This window comes from Lagopus muta, chromosome 1, assembly GCF_023343835.1.
Source record: "Lagopus muta isolate bLagMut1 chromosome 1, bLagMut1 primary, whole genome shotgun sequence".
Lineage (NCBI taxonomy): Eukaryota > Metazoa > Chordata > Aves > Galliformes > Phasianidae > Lagopus > Lagopus muta.
Genome location: NC_064433.1, coordinates 143487212 through 143507767, shown reverse-complemented (window position 1 = coordinate 143507767; position 20556 = coordinate 143487212). Strand labels below are relative to the sequence as shown.

Genomic DNA, 20556 nt, shown 5'->3' with positions numbered 1-20556 from the left:
GAATAAAGAGACAAAAAATACTGTTTTCAGCCTCTTACATTCCACAACTAACTGAAGATCAGCACCCCAAGATGTTTAGGTCACAATTTCAATGCTGTTTCTTAGTTCATTTCCATCTCTAGAAATAATCCATTGTGTCACATGGAAAATAATCTTTTCCTGAGATTGACAAATGCTTTTTCTTCTTTACTAAAAAATCCAAATTAAAAGATTTTATTTAAGGCACCTGGTTACACTACCTTCCAACATAAAAAGTTATAATCTCACAGTTGTAAGACCATTAACTTTCTGTTATTGTTACAACAAACTATCACAGACCAATGATGCACTACTGCATTGAGTTATAACTGAAGGAAATAATTCTGTATCAACAAAAATCATATATTATTTACTCACTAGATCGAGTGCAGAGCCTCCACCCAGATATTCCATTATTATCCATAACTTTGTATCCTGCAAAACAGAAACCAACAAAAAACATATTATGTTTTTTAAAAAATGGTAAGTCAAATGACTGGTAAGTCAAAATGAGAATCATTCCGTTCTTCTTGCAAAAGAATCCAAACTTTTGTAACACCAATAATGTTTAGCTGTTCCTCTAAAGCACTTCTAGATTATTCTTTAAGAAATCATAAAATTTTTAGTCCTTTCTGCTGAGGAATTAACTTTATCTACCACAAGCTGTTGACACAACCATGTGTGCTAAAATAATAACAAAAAAAGTTAAAACTCTTAATCTCAATCAACAAGAGGAAAGCTAATTCACATTTACCACCAGGTAAGAGCATTACAGGTTACAGAACATTACAAGTTAATTACTTCTAAATAACTGGTGCATGCTCCAGTTCTTATCATGGAACCTGCCCTGCTGTCTGCTACTAGTACTATTCTAATACAGATTGTATCAAGGTAGGAAGAAATTTCTCTTTAATCCCTGCCAAGGAGTGATGCAGCAGAACAACTCCTGCCTTTATGCTGAAAGCATACTAGAACATCTTGAGCATCTAATCCAATGGTCAAAACCTCAGAACTGGGAAATGGAAGACTAGAACCAAGACTGGACAATCATTCTGAAGCTCTGAATAAATTATTAAGTCCCAATAGCTGCTCACCTAGTTGTTCTTATGACTTTCTTTAGTACAATTAGCAAAGTAATTTCTGAGATAGGAAAAAGACACGGGACACTCAATGAAAAAGGAGCAGAATAAACTCCTACATTTAAAAATCCTCATGACAGACATTCAGATTCAAAATTACATCACACAAATCATGTTTCCTTTCCTTACTATAAAATGTCTTGATTTCATTGACTATATTCACACAAATACAGCTAAACATTTTCTTTACTAACTTGACTGTGCCTAGACTGAATTTCATGTAAGACTCATTATTCACTTCCCTACATTGCTTCATTTTTTGGAAAGGTAATTCCTCACTTTTCTGTCTCTGATCTAATGAAGAATACAGGCAAGTTTTCTCCACTAATGTTCCTGGATCTAATATATGTCACAAATCGTACCATTATTAGGTAAGATGTTAAATTAGAGTTCCAACATCATGTACTATCTTTTACACAGATCCAACTCAATTCAGATACTTGCTCTTCAGGAGTCAACTAATACTTTTCGACTAGCATACAATCTTGTTAAAAATATTCTAAAAGAACTGGAACACACTTTTTAGGGGAAAAAAAGTAACTCTAAAATACAATCTATCTTATCTACATAAAGCATTTGGATAACGCTTTCTGCAGATACCACAGATGTCCAGAGAACTACTGCCCACCATGAAAGAGTCCCTTAACAGTCCTGAAAAATGCACTCTGCTAGTAAGAGTTTTTCAGATTGTGCCTTAAATACTCCATGTTCTGACAGTTCCAGAACAAGGCATCGAGTGGTGCCTTCCAGTAAGTCACTTTACCTTCAGAAATCTTCCTAAGCCCAATCAAAATTATTACATACATAAAATTACATACATTATATACACGTTTCCACCTGAAAACTTGCTTTCCAAAGTAGTGAGAAATGCTTTGAATATTTCAATTTTATGAGCCTGCAAACATACATGTAATAATAATTTAAGTTAAAAAAAAAAAACGCATCATCTGTATTACTACTTTATATTTCAACTGAAAACTGGGGTGGGAAACAAAAAGGTAGGGCAAAGGAAATCCTTGATCCTCTCAAAAAAGGGAAAGAAGTCAAAACAAGACATATCACTATTTTTCTACTATTTCAGTTATGCTGTGGATTTAGAGAAATAACAACTCTCATTAAGATATGACAATTTTTCTTAATTGTTGGCAAAACCGGACAGTAAGTTCTTCAGCTTCAGAATAGTTACTTAAGCTGCAAATCAGAAACCTAGAAGTAGAATAAAATACTTCTTAAAAAATGAATATAATTTGAATTATGTAGTTACACAGTCACGTAACACAAAGTTATACAACCATGAATTACAAACATCAGTTTTTTAATCATTGACCATCCTTTTCATTTGTTACTGAAACCATCACCAGCTGCTTGGGGGTACACGTCTAAATTTACAATACAATAGCCATGAATCCAGAAAAACAAGGAATACTACATTGTAAAATATATCAAAAACTCAGGAAAATGTATGTTTGTCCTAATTGCATTTCCACAACTGTATCGATATCCCAGTTTGAAGCTCAGTAATAGCAACTTATTACAATAACAGCATTTTTTTATTTTTGTAGCTTTAAAAGGGATCTTTGATTCTCTGTAGTTCAGTCTCCCCCTTGCCACAGGATTTCTGCTCAACTTCAAATTTATCTATTTTTCAAGTCTTCATCATTCCTGTAATATATTCAAATAGATGAAATTGCTGTAAAGAATCTTACTATCCCCTTTGACTAGCTCCAGCTGAAAATCTTTGATCTACACAAATTGGTTAACAAAGAAAATAAAAATAAAAATTAAAAAAATCACTTTTGGTGAAAGTTTACATAAACTGCTTAATGCATATTTTAATTTTAGAGCCAGTAGCCTGAATACACTTATTTAATGCTCTGCACCGATGACAACCCCCAAGTAGAGCACCACTGTCAATTCACTTCAACGTGACTAGAGCAACACATCTCCCTTCTCCTGGTCCTTCCTTTCAGACATTCCTTATCCTACTGCCACTTTCCTTTTTAAAGCTGCAGAAATTCCTTTTTTTTTTGCATGCACTTCTTTCATTCTTTAGTACATATTCCCCGTTTTTCCTTTTGCAAAACACCAACATCACTACATTTTCTTCTATAGTCTAGATTAATAATTATATATTACACAAAATCACTTCATTTTCAAAAAGAAACTACACTTACATACTCAGACTAAGAACATTAATTGTTCAATTTTAAGATCTGAAGATTAATTTTCTTATTTCAAGCCTCAGTCCCAACAAAGCATTCATTTGACTCCCAGGTACAGTGGAGCCATGGTGAGTCAGCAATCCAAATTTAGTATTACTTCTTCTCTAAATGAGCGCACTAATGAAGGCACACTGTACATTCCCTTCTTCACAGTAGCAAAAGAGGTTTTCCTCACATGCCATGAAACTGAGGAATAGAGCAGCTTTGGAATCTAAAAGAAGCTTTGTTACAGAAAGATAGAATTTTTATAAATCCTTACCAAACTAGTTTGTTCTTTTAGTTTGACTTTAACTCTGAAACCAGACAAAGACCTTACAATAGCAGTATCTCTGATGAAGAATTCACCATTCATTTACCGTAACAGCATGAAATGACTTGTAAAATGAGTGCAGGCACAGCAGGTAAAGAACATCTCCTACCATGTGAAATCATGGACCATCCATTTCTGTCCTAAGCACACAGTTATTCACCAAAAAAAATCTCCCTCCAGAGATCCAAAGGCTGATTTTAGCAGAAATCGGAGCATAAATACACAGAAACACACAATCAAAATTAAAATGTTTCTTTATGAGTCATTATGAAGTTAATAAAACATTTAATAAACACAGAGAGGCCTAGCTTCAGAGAGCTTGTGTTTTTATTTATTCATCTAGCTGTAAGAACGTACACACACATTTCTTTGGAGTGCGATATTAAAAAAAAGAGATTGACTTTATATAATCAAGCCCAGGTGTAACAAAAGTACCTAAATTACCTTTCTTGAGGGAAGGCAGGATCACCGAGGATAAGATAATACAGAGCCATAAATGAAAAGGATCAGAAGGACTGGAAGTGAAAGCACCAGCTGACTTATACAGCATTTCAGAATTCAGCTGATTCTTAGAAGAAAGAATGACTCTATGGTTCTATGACTCTGTGACTAAAGGTTGGAAAAGACCACTTAATGTCATCTAGTTCAACCATCAACCCACCCCCACCATGCCCACTATGTCCCTCAGTGCCACACCTATACATTTCTTGGACACCTCGAGGGATGGTGATTCCACCACCACTCTGGGCAGCCCTTTCCAATACCTGATCATTCTTTTTGAGAAGAAGTTTCTCCTAATACCCACCAGAACCTCTCCTGGCACAATTCTAAGCCATTCCCTCTTGTCCTACCTCTAGTTACAGAAGAAAAGACACTGAACGTCACTTCAGCACAACCTCCTTTCAGGAAGTTGTAGAGAGCAGTGAGGTCTTCCCTGAGCTTCCTCTTCTCCAGACTAAACAATCTCAGCTCAGTCGCTCCTCATAAGACTTGTGCTCCACACCCTCCACCAGCCTTCCTACCCTTCTCTGAATACGCTCCAGGGCCTTTCTTGTTGTGAGGGGCCCAAAACTGAACATAGTACTACTCTATGTGTGGCCTCAACAATGCCAAGTACTGAGGGATGATCACCTCCCTGCTCTTGCTGACAACACTATTTCTCATACAAGCCAGGCCTTCAAGGCTACCCAGGCACACTGCTGGCTCACATTCATCCAGCTGTCAACTAACACCACCAGAACCTTTTCCTTTGACCAGTTTTCCAGCAACTCTGTTCCAAGCATGCAGCATGGAACAACATGAAGTTGTGACCAAAGCGCAGTAGATGGCACTTGGCTTTGTTGAAGTTCATACAATTGGCTTCAGCCCATTGATGCAGCTCATCCAGATCCCTCTTCCTACTCTTAGGCAGATCAATACTTCCTCCCAGTGTGGGGTCATCTGCAAACTCACTGAGGGTGCACTCAACCCTCCCATCCAGATCATCAATAAAGACATTAAACAGGACCCACCCCAATACTGACCCCTGGAGAAAAAAAAAGTCAATCAATGCAGTTGGAAAACAATATAACAGCGAGCACCTCTCTGTATTCTAAGTGAGACAAGAAAGAATATTTTCTACTTTAAATTCACGGTATGTAATTAGCAATAGGATAATAGTTATCTATAAATACCCTGAAGGCTTGTTTTGCTCTGGAAACAAACCATCTGCACATTCTACTCAGAATCAGTATTCACAAACGTTCCAATGTCATTGATCACAGATCAAAAGAAACACAAGCTAGAAATTGCTAACAAAAATAAGAACTAGCTTAAGTCGATCTACATATACTAAAAGTTCAACTTAACTATCACTGGATTAGTAGAAAAAACCACAGTACTGGAATGCAGAGACAAAACAGCCTGAACAGAAGGACCTCAACTAACCTGGGAAAGACAAGATAGTTACAAAACTGGTATTCACTGACCAACAGATGTTTTGTTCAATAAAAAACTCAGTTTAACTTTCATGTGCAAAAGTGATACAGGTCAGAAGGACAGACATATTTCAGCACAGGTACAACTTCAGTATTTATTTTCATACCGATTCTCCAGCAAAAGAAAACAGATTAGAAGTACCTTAAGACACACAACACATACAATAGGATAACCTCTCTAAATTGCATTCCTTCTACAAGCTGTTACACTCCACGTGGAGATTTGCCTTTTGTTAACTTCTCAATTAAAACCACCAAGGTAAGTCTGACATCTGTACCAAGAAGAGTTTTCTCAAACACTTGCTGTTTCTGAGATAGATGATTTAACAAGCAGGATTCAGTGACAGTGGATCTCATGTGCTGCGCCAACTGTAAGCCCCGGTTTTGTTACATAAAATGAAGAGTAGTCATGCCCTGCCAGGCATTAGAATCCTAATCAACTCGTCTGTGAGCTCCTATGCAACAATAATGCACAGATCAATCAGGAAATGTAAAAAAAAAAAAAGAAAAAAAAAAAGGATTCCATAAATGTTGCATTGAGTCAGCAACAAGAAATAGCATTTACCTATTTGTGGCACTTGATTCCCTCAGACAAGCTGAAACCATTTCACAAGCAACAAATGTCAACAATCCCCTCAAATCTGGAAAAGTGTACAGTATGAGCATGAAGACCTCCAGAACACTGTACCCTAGAGCTTAAACTCTCAGGAAAGAAGATGACACATAATTAAAAATAGTTTTGGCTGTCAGATAGAAGGCACCTACTACATCAAAGTAATAGAATTTGAACTTTGAAACACGTTAATACTTCCAGTCCTTCCAGTTATTAGCTGACATACATTTCCAGATGCTCAGAACAGCAGTACAACAGGTACCATTTGTAAACACAGGGCTCATCAGCAGTACAACACGGATACTGACGCTACTAAGCAAACACGTGGTTTTGACAACAAATACATACAGCTCTACTCCACATCCTCAATTCAAGCGACTAGTTATAAATATTATGCACAAGTACCATTGGGATCTAAGTATAATCAGAACTGCGAACATTGAAGGGGGGTGGCCAAGGCGCACAGTGGAAAGGCCTCACTACAGAATCGAGAATTCCACCAGCATTCCAACGCTCCCGAAGAAGCATACGCACTTTGCTCATTCACTCAATCCTTCACTAAAATTCTCCGCCGACAATATGCTCTTCTGCTAATGTTCTCCCACCTAATTCCACCTCACGTCACAACACAGGCTTCTACACGTTGCTGTATTGTTTTATCAAAGGGAACGTTGCTTCTTCCTGTCATCCGATCTCACTAAAACACAAAAAAACGAAACAACCAACAACCACTACCTGCCGTGTTACCTACAGATAACCATGCCTAAGGAACCTGAATGTCAGATGGCATGCACAACATCAGAGGTTGACTCAGAAGAACAGAAGAAACCATTTCATGAGAGAACAAGGCTAGTGACGCATGGATTGCCTCCGACATCAAAGATAACCACTGGATCAATCAACGGGATTAATAACTCTTTTGACAAATGAAACGGACGGGACAAAAGATAGAAATTACTGATCACAAAATAAAATTATTTGCACTGGACAACAAACACCGTGGGCACTCAATTTGCTCATGTGTTAAATCATAGAATCGTTAGCGTTGCAAAAGACCTCTAAGATCATCAAGCCCAACTAGCAGAGAGAAACATGAACTTTTATTGAATAAATCCCCTCGCCGTATGTGCGTGGGGCTGCGTGCCATGGCCAGTGTCCTGATGGGGCTCGTGGGACGATGTGGCTACGGCCCTGGTGACAGGTATGAGACAGCAACGCCAAGTACACGAGATGTGGGGAAGGGAGTGGGCGGGGGCACTGGGAAAAGCCCAGGAACTCGTGCATCACTGTGACATGGGCAGTGATGTCTCCAGGCGAAGGTCAAATGAAGGTGACGCCCAACAGCTTGGCCAAGCCATGCTTGGAGACATCTCCAGGCAACAGATTGTGACTCCATAGTGCACGCTGGCTTTGCTGCGGGTGCAGCGGCTCAGCCCACCAGTTCGTGCCTGGCTTCCGACCGAGCGTGTGTGCGAGGACCGGAGTGTGCAAAGGGCGAGCTTTGGTGCTGGAACGTGCTCTGGGTGCTGTTCGCGCAGCTCCCAGCGGCCGTCTCAGAGCCATCTGTTCTTTACCCCGACCCTGCTTGAGCAGGCAGACGGGACAGCCTACAGAGGCGCCTGCAGAAGCATAGGTAGGCGGCACGGGGACTGGTGGCGGGGGGGGACACCTTGAGGGACCCGTCCCAGGCCGCTGTGTGACTAATGCCTCTTGTCCTCTTCCAGCGTGACACCTGCTGCTGCAGCGCCAGTGCTGGGGAGCGCGTTGCCATCTCCCGCTCCCCCTGGCCCACCGCAACTGGTGGAAGCATGGAGGCAGCATTAGACACCCGCTGCCCCGTGTGCCTGGACAACTGGGACAGCGCGGCATACGCCATGCCGTGCTGCCACCAGTTCTGCCTTCCCTGCATCCAGCGGTGGACGAGCACCAGGCCACAGTGCCCGCTTTGCAAACGGGATGTGAAGTCCATCATTCACACCGTGCAAGCGGACGACAACTACCAGGAGCTGCTGGTCAGACCGCCTGCAGAGGCATCCATTGCCACTCGGAGCCCTGCAGTGCGCCAGCCAGCCCGGCCATGGCCCGCAGTGCCCACGCGTCCTGTGGGCGGCCTCTCACCTGCCACCTGGGCTTCCCTCTTCAGGGAGCACCCGGCCCTGCTGCGGCCCCTGCGCTCCTGGCTGTGCCAGAAGCTGCGCCGCATCCTGGGCACCGAGGAGCCACAGGCAAACACACTGGTGCACAGTGTCACCTGGGCCCTGCTCCTCGTAGGCTTGGCGGAGGGGATCTTGATAGAAATGCTGGATCCCGACCTGCACGGCCACACGGTGACCTTTGTACGGCACTTCATCGCCTTCGCCGTGCAGAGGTGCACCAGGGCGGCTCACCGCTTGCTGGGCCTCCGTGTGCCCCCTGCTGCTGGGGCACAGGAGGCCGCTACATCAGAGCCCAGAGCTGCCGTACCAGAGGAGGCACCTGTCCCCGGCCCAGCGCCCTCCAGCAGCCCTGCCAGCTCTAACAGGGACGAAATGCTGGGCAGGACAAGAGAAGAGCTCGGTGGGCATCCCAGACGCCCACATTCCAACCCTGCAACTGTCACCGCAGAGCAGGCAGCGCCTCACCAGGAGCCAGAAGAGACTGTGGCAGGGCCTTCTGGCACCAGCCCACCTGCGCGGACCCGGCGAGCCCCAAAGAGGAAGGCCAGCGACTCACAGGCCTCAGAGTCACCAAACAAGAGGCCACCCCGCCGGCCGGAATAGAAGAGTGCTGGAGCTGGTGAGGCTGGGGCCACGCAGCACCTGCAACACACACTGGCCCCAAACGACCCACGTCATCAGGGTCCAATTCCTTTGTGGAAATAAAACACAAAGACCAAAAACAACCAAAAAAATGTGTTCGTAGCGGTTGTTGATTCCCCATCCTTGATGCTCCCTCCCCTTTTCCCTACAGCCCTGCCACTGCTGCCACTGCCGCATTCCTGACAGGAACCCCGGGGCTTCACGCAGGGGAAGGACAAAGTTCTGCACCCGGGCAGGAACATCCTCAGCCCACACTACAGCTGGGGTTAGCCAGCTGGAGCGCACCTGGGAGTCCTGCTGGACACCAGGCTGAACCACCAAGGAGCCCAGGCTGCCTTCGTCAACCGTGTCCTGGGCTGCATGAGGCCGGCTGCTACCGGCAGGTGAAGGGAGGGCGCTTATCCTGCGCCTCTGCTCAGCTCTCAGCAGGCCACAGCTGCAGCGCTGGGCCCAGAGCTGGGCTCCCCAGTGCAAGGGAGAATAACCAAGTTCTTCCTTCCCGTTGTGAGTGGACAATTCAGGTCTACCCCTTCAGATCCAGCTTGTGGATGCCCCATCCCTAGAGGCATTCAAGGCCAGGCTGCATGTGGCGCTGGGCAGCCTGCTCTACTGGTTCGCGACCCTGCGTATAGCAGGGGGTGGAAACTACATTACCACTGTGCTCCTTTTTAACCCAGGACATTCTCTGATTCTCTCATTCTATGATTCTACGATTCCATGCCTGTACAACTGCTGTTAAGTAGGGATCTAGACACTCTCTTTTTTACAGGCTTTTGAAAGGTCTTTACAGAAGACAGAACCCAAGAAAAATCTTTCAGTGCCTATTCACACCACATTCCTAGGACAACAGTTGAAGAACAAGCTCGTTCTTACAAACAACAGGACCTGCTATTGGTTTTCTTGCGCATCTGGTGAACACAAAGCTCTCCAGCCTCACTACGGAATCGAGAATTCCACCAGCATTCCAACGCTCCCGAAGAAGCATACGCACTTTGCTCATTCACTCAATCCTTCACTAAAATTCTCCGCCGACAATATGCTCTTCTGCTAATGTTCTCCCACCTAATTCCACCTCACGTCACAACACAGGCTTCTACACGTTGCTGTATTGTTTTATCAAAGGGAACGTTGCTTCTTCCTGTCATCCGATCTCACTAAAACACAAAAAAACGAAACAACCAACAACCACTACCTGCCGTGTTACCTACAGATAACCATGCCTAAGGAACCTGAATGTCAGATGGCATGCACAACATCAGAGGTTGACTCAGAAGAACAGAAGAAACCATTTCATGAGAGAACAAGGCTAGTGACGCATGGATTGCCTCCGACATCAAAGATAACCACTGGATCAATCAACGGGATTAATAACTCTTTTGACAAATGAAACGGACGGGACAAAAGATAGAAATTACTGATCACAAAATAAAATTATTTGCACTGGACAACAAACACCGTGGGCACTCAATTTGCTCATGTGTTAAATCATAGAATCGTTAGCGTTGCAAAAGACCTCTAAGATCATCAAGCCCAACTAGCAGAGAGAAACATGAACTTTTATTGAATAAATCCCCTCGCCGTATGTGCGTGGGGCTGCGTGCCATGGCCAGTGTCCTGATGGGGCTCGTGGGACGATGTGGCTACGGCCCTGGTGACAGGTATGAGACAGCAACGCCAAGTACACGAGATGTGGGGAAGGGAGTGGGCGGGGGCACTGGGAAAAGCCCAGGAACTCGTGCATCACTGTGACATGGGCAGTGATGTCTCCAGGCGAAGGTCAAATGAAGGTGACGCCCAACAGCTTGGCCAAGCCATGCTTGGAGACATCTCCAGGCAACAGATTGTGACTCCATAGTGCACGCTGGCTTTGCTGCGGGTGCAGCGGCTCAGCCCACCAGTTCGTGCCTGGCTTCCGACCGAGCGTGTGTGCGAGGACCGGAGTGTGCAAAGGGCGAGCTTTGGTGCTGGAACGTGCTCTGGGTGCTGTTCGCGCAGCTCCCAGCGGCCGTCTCAGAGCCATCTGTTCTTTACCCCGACCCTGCTTGAGCAGGCAGACGGGACAGCCTACAGAGGCGCCTGCAGAAGCATAGGTAGGCGGCACGGGGACTGGTGGCGGGGGGGGACACCTTGAGGGACCCGTCCCAGGCCGCTGTGTGACTAATGCCTCTTGTCCTCTTCCAGCGTGACACCTGCTGCTGCAGCGCCAGTGCTGGGGAGCGCGTTGCCATCTCCCGCTCCCCCTGGCCCACCGCAACTGGTGGAAGCATGGAGGCAGCATTAGACACCCGCTGCCCCGTGTGCCTGGACAACTGGGACAGCGCGGCATACGCCATGCCGTGCTGCCACCAGTTCTGCCTTCCCTGCATCCAGCGGTGGACGAGCACCAGGCCACAGTGCCCGCTTTGCAAACGGGATGTGAAGTCCATCATTCACACCGTGCAAGCGGACGACAACTACCAGGAGCTGCTGGTCAGACCGCCTGCAGAGGCATCCATTGCCACTCGGAGCCCTGCAGTGCGCCAGCCAGCCCGGCCATGGCCCGCAGTGCCCACGCGTCCTGTGGGCGGCCTCTCACCTGCCACCTGGGCTTCCCTCTTCAGGGAGCACCCGGCCCTGCTGCGGCCCCTGCGCTCCTGGCTGTGCCAGAAGCTGCGCCGCATCCTGGGCACCGAGGAGCCACAGGCAAACACACTGGTGCACAGTGTCACCTGGGCCCTGCTCCTCGTAGGCTTGGCGGAGGGGATCTTGATAGAAATGCTGGATCCCGACCTGCACAGCCACACGGTGACCTTTGTACGGCACTTCATCGCCTTCGCCGTGCAGAGGTGCACCAGGGCGGCTCACCGCTTGCTGGGCCTCCGTGTGCCCCCTGCTGCTGGGGCACAGGAAGCCGCTACATCACAGCCCAGAGCTGCCGTACCAGAGGAGGCACCTGTCCCCGGCCCAGCGCCCTCCAGCAGCCCTGCCAGCTCTAACAGGGACGAAATGCTGGGCAGGACAAGAGAAGAGCTCGGTGGGCATCCCAGCCGCCCACATTCCAACCCTGCAACTGACACCACAGAGCAGGCAGCGCCTCACCAGGAGCCAGAAGAGACTGTGGCAGGGCCTTCTGGCACCAGCCCACCTGCGCGGACCCGGCGAGCCCCAAAGAGGAAGGCCAGCGACTCACAGGCCTCAGAGTCACCAAACAAGAGGCCACCCCGCCGGCCGGAATAGAAGAGTGCTGGAGCTGGTGAGGCTGGGGCCACGCAGCACCTGCAACACACACTGGCCCCAAACGACCCACGTCATCAGGGTCCAATTCCTTTGTGGAAATAAAACACAAAGACCAAAAACAACCAAAAAAATGTGTTCGTAGCGGTTGTTGATTCCCCATCCTTGATGCTCCCTCCCCTTTTCCCTACAGCCCTGCCACTGCTGCCACTGCCGCATTCCTGACAGGAACCCCGGGGCTTCACGCAGGGGAAGGACAAAGTTCTGCACCCGGGCAGGAACATCCTCAGCCCACACTACAGCTGGGGTTAGCCAGCTGGAGCGCACCTGGGAGTCCTGCTGGACACCAGGCTGAACCACCAAGGAGCCCAGGCTGCCTTCGTCAACCGTGTCCTGGGCTGCATGAGGCCGGCTGCTACCGGCAGGTGAAGGGAGGGCGCTTATCCTGCGCCTCTGCTCAGCTCTCAGCAGGCCACAGCTGCAGCGCTGGGCCCAGAGCTGGGCTCCCCAGTGCAAGGGAGAATAACCAAGTTCTTCCTTCCCGTTGTGAGTGGACAATTCAGGTCTACCCCTTCAGATCCAGCTTGTGGATGCCCCATCCCTAGAGGCATTCAAGGCCAGGCTGCATGTGGCGCTGGGCAGCCTGCTCTACTGGTTCGCGACCCTGCGTATAGCAGGGGGTGGAAACTACATTACCACTGTGCTCCTTTTTAACCCAGGACATTCTCTGATTCTCTCATTCTATGATTCTACGATTCCATGCCTGTACAACTGCTGTTAAGTAGGGATCTAGACACTCTCTTTTTTACAGGCTTTTGAAAGGTCTTTACAGAAGACAGAACCCAAGAAAAATCTTTCAGTGCCTATTCACACCACATTCCTAGGACAACAGTTGAAGAACAAGCTCGTTCTTACAAACAACAGGACCTGCTATTGGTTTTCTTGCGCATCTGGTGAACACAAAGCTCTCCAGCCTCACTACGGAATCGAGAATTCCACCAGCATTCCAACGCTCCCGAAGAAGCATACGCACTTTGCTCATTCACTCAATCCTTCACTAAAATTCTCCGCCGACAATATGCTCTTCTGCTAATGTTCTCCCACCTAATTCCACCTCACGTCACAACACAGGCTTCTACACGTTGCTGTATTGTTTTATCAAAGGGAACGTTGCTTCTTCCTGTCATCCGATCTCACTAAAACACAAAAAAACGAAACAACCAACAACCACTACCTGCCGTGTTACCTACAGATACCCATGCCTAAGGAACCTGAATGTCAGATGGCATGCACAACATCAGAGGTTGACTCAGAAGAACAGAAGAAACCATTTCATGAGAGAACAAGGCTAGTGACGCATGGATTGCCTCCAACATCAAAGATAACCACTGGATAAATTGTCATCCGCCTCCCCTTCTCTTCTCACTGTCCTGTCAAAACTAACGGTCCATGTTACTTCTAGGGAAGTGTCTTCAATTACTGTCCAGTGTTCTCAAAAGTATAGAGGAAGTGAAATGCCAACATCTTCGCATCTCAGCCACCTTTTAGCTTGGAGATTAATATCCCGCTTCTATGTTTTGAGCTATTAGAACAGCAAAAGAAGATTTTTATGTAATACTGATGAAGATAACAATTCATCAAGAAGGTAGATGTGAAGATGTTGTCATGCTGATGTACGTAAACCAGTATACAATTAAAGAATACAGTTAAAATTGATTTTTCCGCTTAAATGAGTGATTGAATTTTACTAACAATTTGAATTTCTCCTAAGAGAGATAATATTGCTTTTGAATATCAGTTCCCTCTAGGAAACACTGACAAAGTAGTAACTAGATTTACCTTTGAAATTAATTTGAGTATTTCATCAATTCGAGAGGCTCCTAATAATATAACACTTCCCATTTATTGCTAGCGCCTTTTTTTTTTTAATAATGTACATCCTAAAAAACAGTCTAGCAGTTCTCAACCCCCCCCCAAAAAAAACAAAATAAATTCTGTCACTGACACTAGAAGGATACTCAAATGGAAGAAATAAAAACTGCTTTTGTTTCCTTATGATTTACTCCCAGGAGATAGCAACTCATCAGTAAAGGTAAAATATACTTGCGATCATCTTTAGTTTGTTCCACAGGAACAGAAGTAGCTTGCTAAGCTTTACATCAACTTCATGTGCTGTTCTTATTGGGGATTATGTGGGGATACTGGGGATTATCTTGCAGAGATAAAAGGAAGTGGTAGAATAATTCCCCCCAAAAAAGATTTCCAGTTTTGTGAAAAACTCATTCATTTCATTTTATTATTTTTTAATTTGAAAACTCTTTTGCCTTTTTCAGTACCACATGAAGGGATATAGAAATAATGCATTGTGGAAAGACTACATATTATGAAATAAATCCGAATTGCTACAGTTGAATTGCACTGTGCATTCGATATGTACATACAGAACCATAGCAGCTAATTACTGTCACAGAAATCTCAGCATTTGGAAAAGAAAAATAAGAAACAGCAATGAAAGAAAACAATAATAGCAACAAAAAAACAGCAATAAAATTGTTCAACAAACAAAAATTCAGCTAATTTAACCTATCAGCATTACCAGAACTTGTAAAAATTTTAAGCCTGGAGGAGCTACAAGTTGATCATAACATGCATAGGTAAATCTGAACATAACTAACTTTGGAAGAGAGTTAGGTGATATATTATTTTATATGATACCCTTAACATATTTAAGGTCTAATCTGCAGGAGCTTTACTTTCATACAGCAGAGCCTAGTAAGAACACCAGCTTGATGGTGGTCATTAAAGTAGTTAGAAAGCTCTTGCCTAGGTTTTATAAAGTCAAACTAATAGAAAAAAAAAAAGCATTAAAAAATAGCATAAAAGGAAAAATAAGGTGAAAGTTGTTACTCAGGGTACCTGCAATCACACAGGACTTAGGAGCAGATATACCTTTTGTGGTCTGAGAGCACTCACTGTCAACTGAGTCCTCTCCAAATCTATACCCCTAGAAAAAAATCTGCTCAGCAAACATAATTAATATTTACTACTGGTCTACTTTCAAATATTCTCATAAGTGGAAAAAAAAAAAAAAAGGCATGAAAATTCTTTCTTTCTTTTCAGATACGTTCTTCGTGGGTTTTACATAATGTTTACTGGAATAAGAACAAGAAAAAGAAGATCCGTAGCTCAACTTTCCTATGAATGACCTGAAAGGAGGTTGGGGAGAACCAGAAATAACCCCTGAGAGCTCTGTTTTTATAAATAAGTAAATGTGGGATTATTGTTTTTTCATTTCTGTTTCCATGGCAAACAACTATCTGTTCTTAATTTATCTTTCTACTAAGTAATTATTCTATAGGCATTTAGGAGATACAAACAGCTGTGCTGCATCTAGACAGCATCTCTGACAGGAAAAAAAGATTCCTGAAGACATATTTCCCTCCAGCAGAATTAAATGCATTTCCTGGGACAACACTCTCTAAAAACCTAAACAAAGAATTGGGCAGAAATTGGCTTTAAAAATAATTTAAAAAAAAAAAAAAAAGGGAACTTTAAAACTGTGAAGAGTTTTTTCCCCCTTGATCTTAAAGAAAAATGAATTGAGAAAAGCTCAAGTTTTAAGTCTCATCCAAAATATGAAAAACAAACCAAGGGATGGAGGGTAGCATATGTCTGAGCATCAGGAAGTGTAGCTAGCACCTTTCACTTCACACTAAGGGCACATTCTTAAGCAAAAGTACAAGCATTACTGACAGAGATGCAAATCTCCATGAGGACTGCAACCAGCTGATAAGGCCTTACAGAGCTCTCAAAAGATTTTCATGAAGGAGTAAGAACAAAAGCTTTTAGGAGATGGTAATGCTGCACTGAAGAATATTACCACACTGGGGTGCAGGACTGATGAGTGCATTTTGTCTGGGAGCATTTCTGAGGCGCTTACCTCCTCTGAAGTCTCTTGGCGTCAGGATGAATGCTAGCTGTCCTCGGGCTGCCATCCCTTTGAGGGGAGGGAGATACAGATGAGCCCAAAGGTTCTCTTCTAAACACAAGTCCTTATGCAAGCTGGCCAAAAGGTCCCTGCAATCAAAGAAATCATTGTGGTTTTGCATGTGGCGCATTTATGTCCTTTAATCAAGGTTTGTCAGCCATCTAACGTTCAACCACAAAGAAAAAAAATGGGGAAAAAAAAAAAAAAAAAAAAGCATCTGCCAGGTAGCCAATGCAGAACAGAGGCTAAGGAGAGACAAGCTGCTCATTCCAGTTTGGACATTGTGTACTCCATGAAAAACACAGGCAACGAGATTTTTCAGACTCAGCAGAACATCCTCGGTGTACATTATTATGCATGTACAGATGTATAAAAAAATATTTGTCTTTGGAATCATTTTCCAACACACTGAGGTTTCTGTCTTTTTCAGATCACAAGGAAAAATGTGTTTTCATTCCTAAATATGTGTACTAGTCAATGCATTCTACAACCTAAGATAGCAGTCACCTTCCAACCATTACCTCCTGCAATTACTTCAGCAGTATACAGTTAATCCTTAAACGTATTCTTTTTGCCACAGACTACTTGTAACAGAGCTTGCAGAGCCACTTGCTGGGAGGGGGAACAAAATAACAAAAACTCTAATGCAATAGTGCAAGTTCTGTCAGCACCAATCAAAGAATCATTCTGCAGAACATTCATCAGACTTGTGTTTGCATCCCAATGTGCTGGAGCCACAAGCCTCGTGTTTTCCTTAGCCTGAGTCATCCCTAACAGTGCCCATATTCTCAGGCCCTTTGGCACGTTTCCTGGACACACACCCCTTCATCATAGAAAAGAACCCTTTCAGCTCATCTGTCAAAAGCCTAGACATGTCCCATTAAGCACATGAGCTCCCAAAGCTCCAAGCTAATGGGCAACCTTGGTTTCTTAGAGTATGTTATAGCAAAAGCAGACACACGCATTTCTTGTATTGGCTGCAAAACCAGTTCCTAGCTATTAACCACGAGAAACTTATACAGCAATTACATAATACACACATTTCACGTTCTAAAGGAGTGGGTACTCATTTATTTGGGGTGCCAAGTGAACACGAGTCCATACTCTTCCACTTCCCATTGATTTAAGGCCAGTTTCTTTCTCTTCAAATAACAGGAGGGAAGACTTAAAAAAATTATGTCACTTACAACCATAAGGTGAAGGTAAGCTTTTTTATCACCTAATGGAGGTGGCAGTTAGTGATTTCCCTCCTCCCTGTTCATCAGGTAAAAAATTACTTTATAACCATGTCTATCCAGTCCATGCTTCATGGGGAAGAATAAATTCCAACCTGCAGCAGATCTTTTCCCAGAAATCCCATCTAAAGAGACAGTCAAAGAATAACGAGTGAGCAACATATTCATACTGCAACCCCAACATTTCTTCCATTTACCAAGAATGCAAGAAACAAAAAGGTAATCCATAATCAAGGCTCTTTATGTAGTTGAATTTTACTAATAAGTGCATCAAATGGTTATTCATAAACTCTATGAAGTCACAAAATAAGAAATTGAAAGCCAAAGTAAATTAGCACTAGTTTACAGAATTCATTTTCCAGATGAACTATATTACAACAAAAGCAGAACTATCAAGTGAATTTGGCATCCAATTAACAAATTAGTACATTTTTTTCCACCCCACTTGCACCTGAGTATCTTAAACCTATTTCACTAGAACAGTTCATGTTAATTACACTCAGCTTTTATAAATTACTCCCTGTTCTAGACCAGAATCAAACTTCTAATATGTGAGGCACAGGAACTCTTTCACCTCCACTGTCCAAAATACAACTGCTCTAATGCTTACATTCGTTCCTCTTTATCTCTACATCAAATTAAATTCAGAATGAAAGGTATAACTCAAGTTTACTTCTCCTTTGCACAGATATCAATACACCCAGCCATTTAACCCTTTTTGCCATTTGTATACACAACTCCCACCTTTTGGCTTGTCTTTGGAAGGAGTGGGAGGAATTCACTTGGGAAAGTAGTTTCCCATGTGAACCAAGTCATTCTGCAGCCAACAGACCCACGTACAGTGGCAGAATTCCTGAAAGCAGGATGGGGATGAGATGCTGTTGCTGCCTGAGATCTCATTGAAAACAGGTAGCAAGATGTGAAACTACACCCAGGAATATTTCACAGCACATGGAAGCCAGGAATCAGAGCACCACAGAGGCAGCTTTCAAAGGCTTCACAACAAGAACAACATAGATACGTGACTTTCAAGAAACAGTATTTTTTACTGAGCTTTTTAAAATTGATTTAGAACAAGATCAGAATTGCATGACATAGTTTAGCATCTAAATGTTAGATAATTCTAAATATAATTAATCATAAACCTTCAGTTTTCCCAAGATAGATCAGTGATGCTTCCAATCTTGATATGTTAGTTCAGTAAGGATTATTTACCCATGAAAGAGAAACAATTCAGAACTGGTTACACTGATTAATTTAATGCAGATTTCAGAAACTGGTAAGAATCCCTTGGACTTCTAAAGAGAAACAGTGGAACAAAAAGTTTCTGGATTTAGAATTAAAGAATTAAAAGCAATATCTATGAATAAAGGCAGTGCAAATGAACGAATCCTTTCTCATTAAGGAGTACAGCAAAAGGCTACAGGCAAACACACAAGCAGTAAAGGGTACAGATAACAAAAGTTTAAGGTTGCAAATTTCATCTCTGAAATAAGGAGGGACCAAACTATTTTAAGAATGAGAACAGGGCATCACAGCAAAACCACATGAGACAGAGACAGATAGAGTTCACAAGTTCTTCTGTATACTTTCCTTTTGCTCTTATTTATTACCTTCATCGGCTGCATTAATGGAAGCTTTCAACTTTTCTTTACATTGGCAATCCAACTAGGCCTTAAAGCCCAGCAAATCACCTCAGAAATTCTTGCTGCCTCTTTCAGATTATCATGTTGGATGCCAGTTTCTCACTTAAAGCAGACAAATGAAGGCAGACACCTCTGCTAGGCTGCTGCTTCTTGGAGAGAACTGAGGGCTTATGAGGGGCTTCAGAAGAAAAGTAGGCACTTTTATAAGTAGTTCTTACACCTATATAAGAACTGTCTTACTGAAGTCATGTCTTATTCTGTTCCTAACACTGCTCCAGTAAGAGAGAAGAATGCAGTCACAGCTGTAGGCATTTCTACAGGGTAGGACTGGCTTTGGTCAAAGAACAGAGAAGGTACAGTCTCCTTAACCTCACAAAATGCAGTAATGACAGTGCTGCTGTGACTGTAACACAACAAATGAGAGATGTGGTTACGGCCCGCTTTTACAAAATATTTATTTGTGAGCCTAATCCCCAGCCAAAATTCAGAACGAGTGCTTTGCAAAAGGCTCACAACACAAACAACAAAACATCAAAAAACTACTGACACATCCTAGAGCTGTGGATTTCACAGTCCTACACCTAAGGGGGAAACTCCCACACTGCTCTCCCACCCTGATGAGCAGGACATCACCTGTCACAGGCTGCCTGCTCCCTGCAAAATCACAGTGCATCAAGTTCCTTATGTTTTGACTGTATTAGTTTCTGACCCACAGCACATATTTAAGGTCACACGAGTTCAAAGATGCTTATAAATATTGAAGAAAAACGGTTAAAGCTAAAAAGCCAAAGGATGGTGACCTAAAACATACTGAGCTCACATGCAAACACATTCAGAATCACATTCTCTAGATTGCTGTGGCAAGAATATCCAACATACCCACTATGATGTCCTTGAGTTGCCTAAAGCGGGAAAGCTTAGGTTTCTAAGTTCAGCAAGTACAGATATAAAAATAACTACAATGACATCAAATCCGCCTCATACGTATTTAAGCTATCTTCCTCTTAAAAAATATGTATTATTACTAGATAGAATTAGCTTTGCTTGGCCAATCACCCATGACATCTCGTCCTATTCAGGTTGGATATTAGGAAAAAATTCTTCTCAGAAAGTGGTGATGCATTGGAAGAGGCTGCTCAGGGAGATGATGGAGTCACTGCTCCTGGAGGTGTTCAAGAAAGGTGCAGATGTGGCAATGAGGTACATGGTTAGTGGGCACGGTGGTGATGGCTGGACTAGATGATCTTAGTGGTCTTTCACAACCTTAATGATTCTGCAGTTCTCTTTTGGCATAAGAGATCAGAAAGCGCTGAATGATTGGTACTTAAACAATGAAAAGCTTCCACCAAGTCACTTCCTAACCTTCCCTTAGATAAACAAAATCAAGACCAAATCTTT

General features: G+C 43.6%; 1 protein-coding gene across 2 annotated transcripts in view; it reads right to left on the bottom strand.

Moving 5' to 3' along the window:
• Positions 1 to 20556, bottom strand: part of STK24 (serine/threonine kinase 24) — a 56651-nt gene that overhangs the window by 18008 nt on the left and 18087 nt on the right. For both annotated transcript variants that reach the window (XM_048933204.1, XM_048933203.1), the window contains exon 3: positions 397 to 453. In XM_048933204.1, the coding sequence (XP_048789161.1) occupies positions 397 to 432 (36 nt within the window). In that variant the 5' untranslated portion in view covers positions 433 to 453. The remainder of the gene's footprint in view (positions 1 to 396; positions 454 to 20556) is intronic.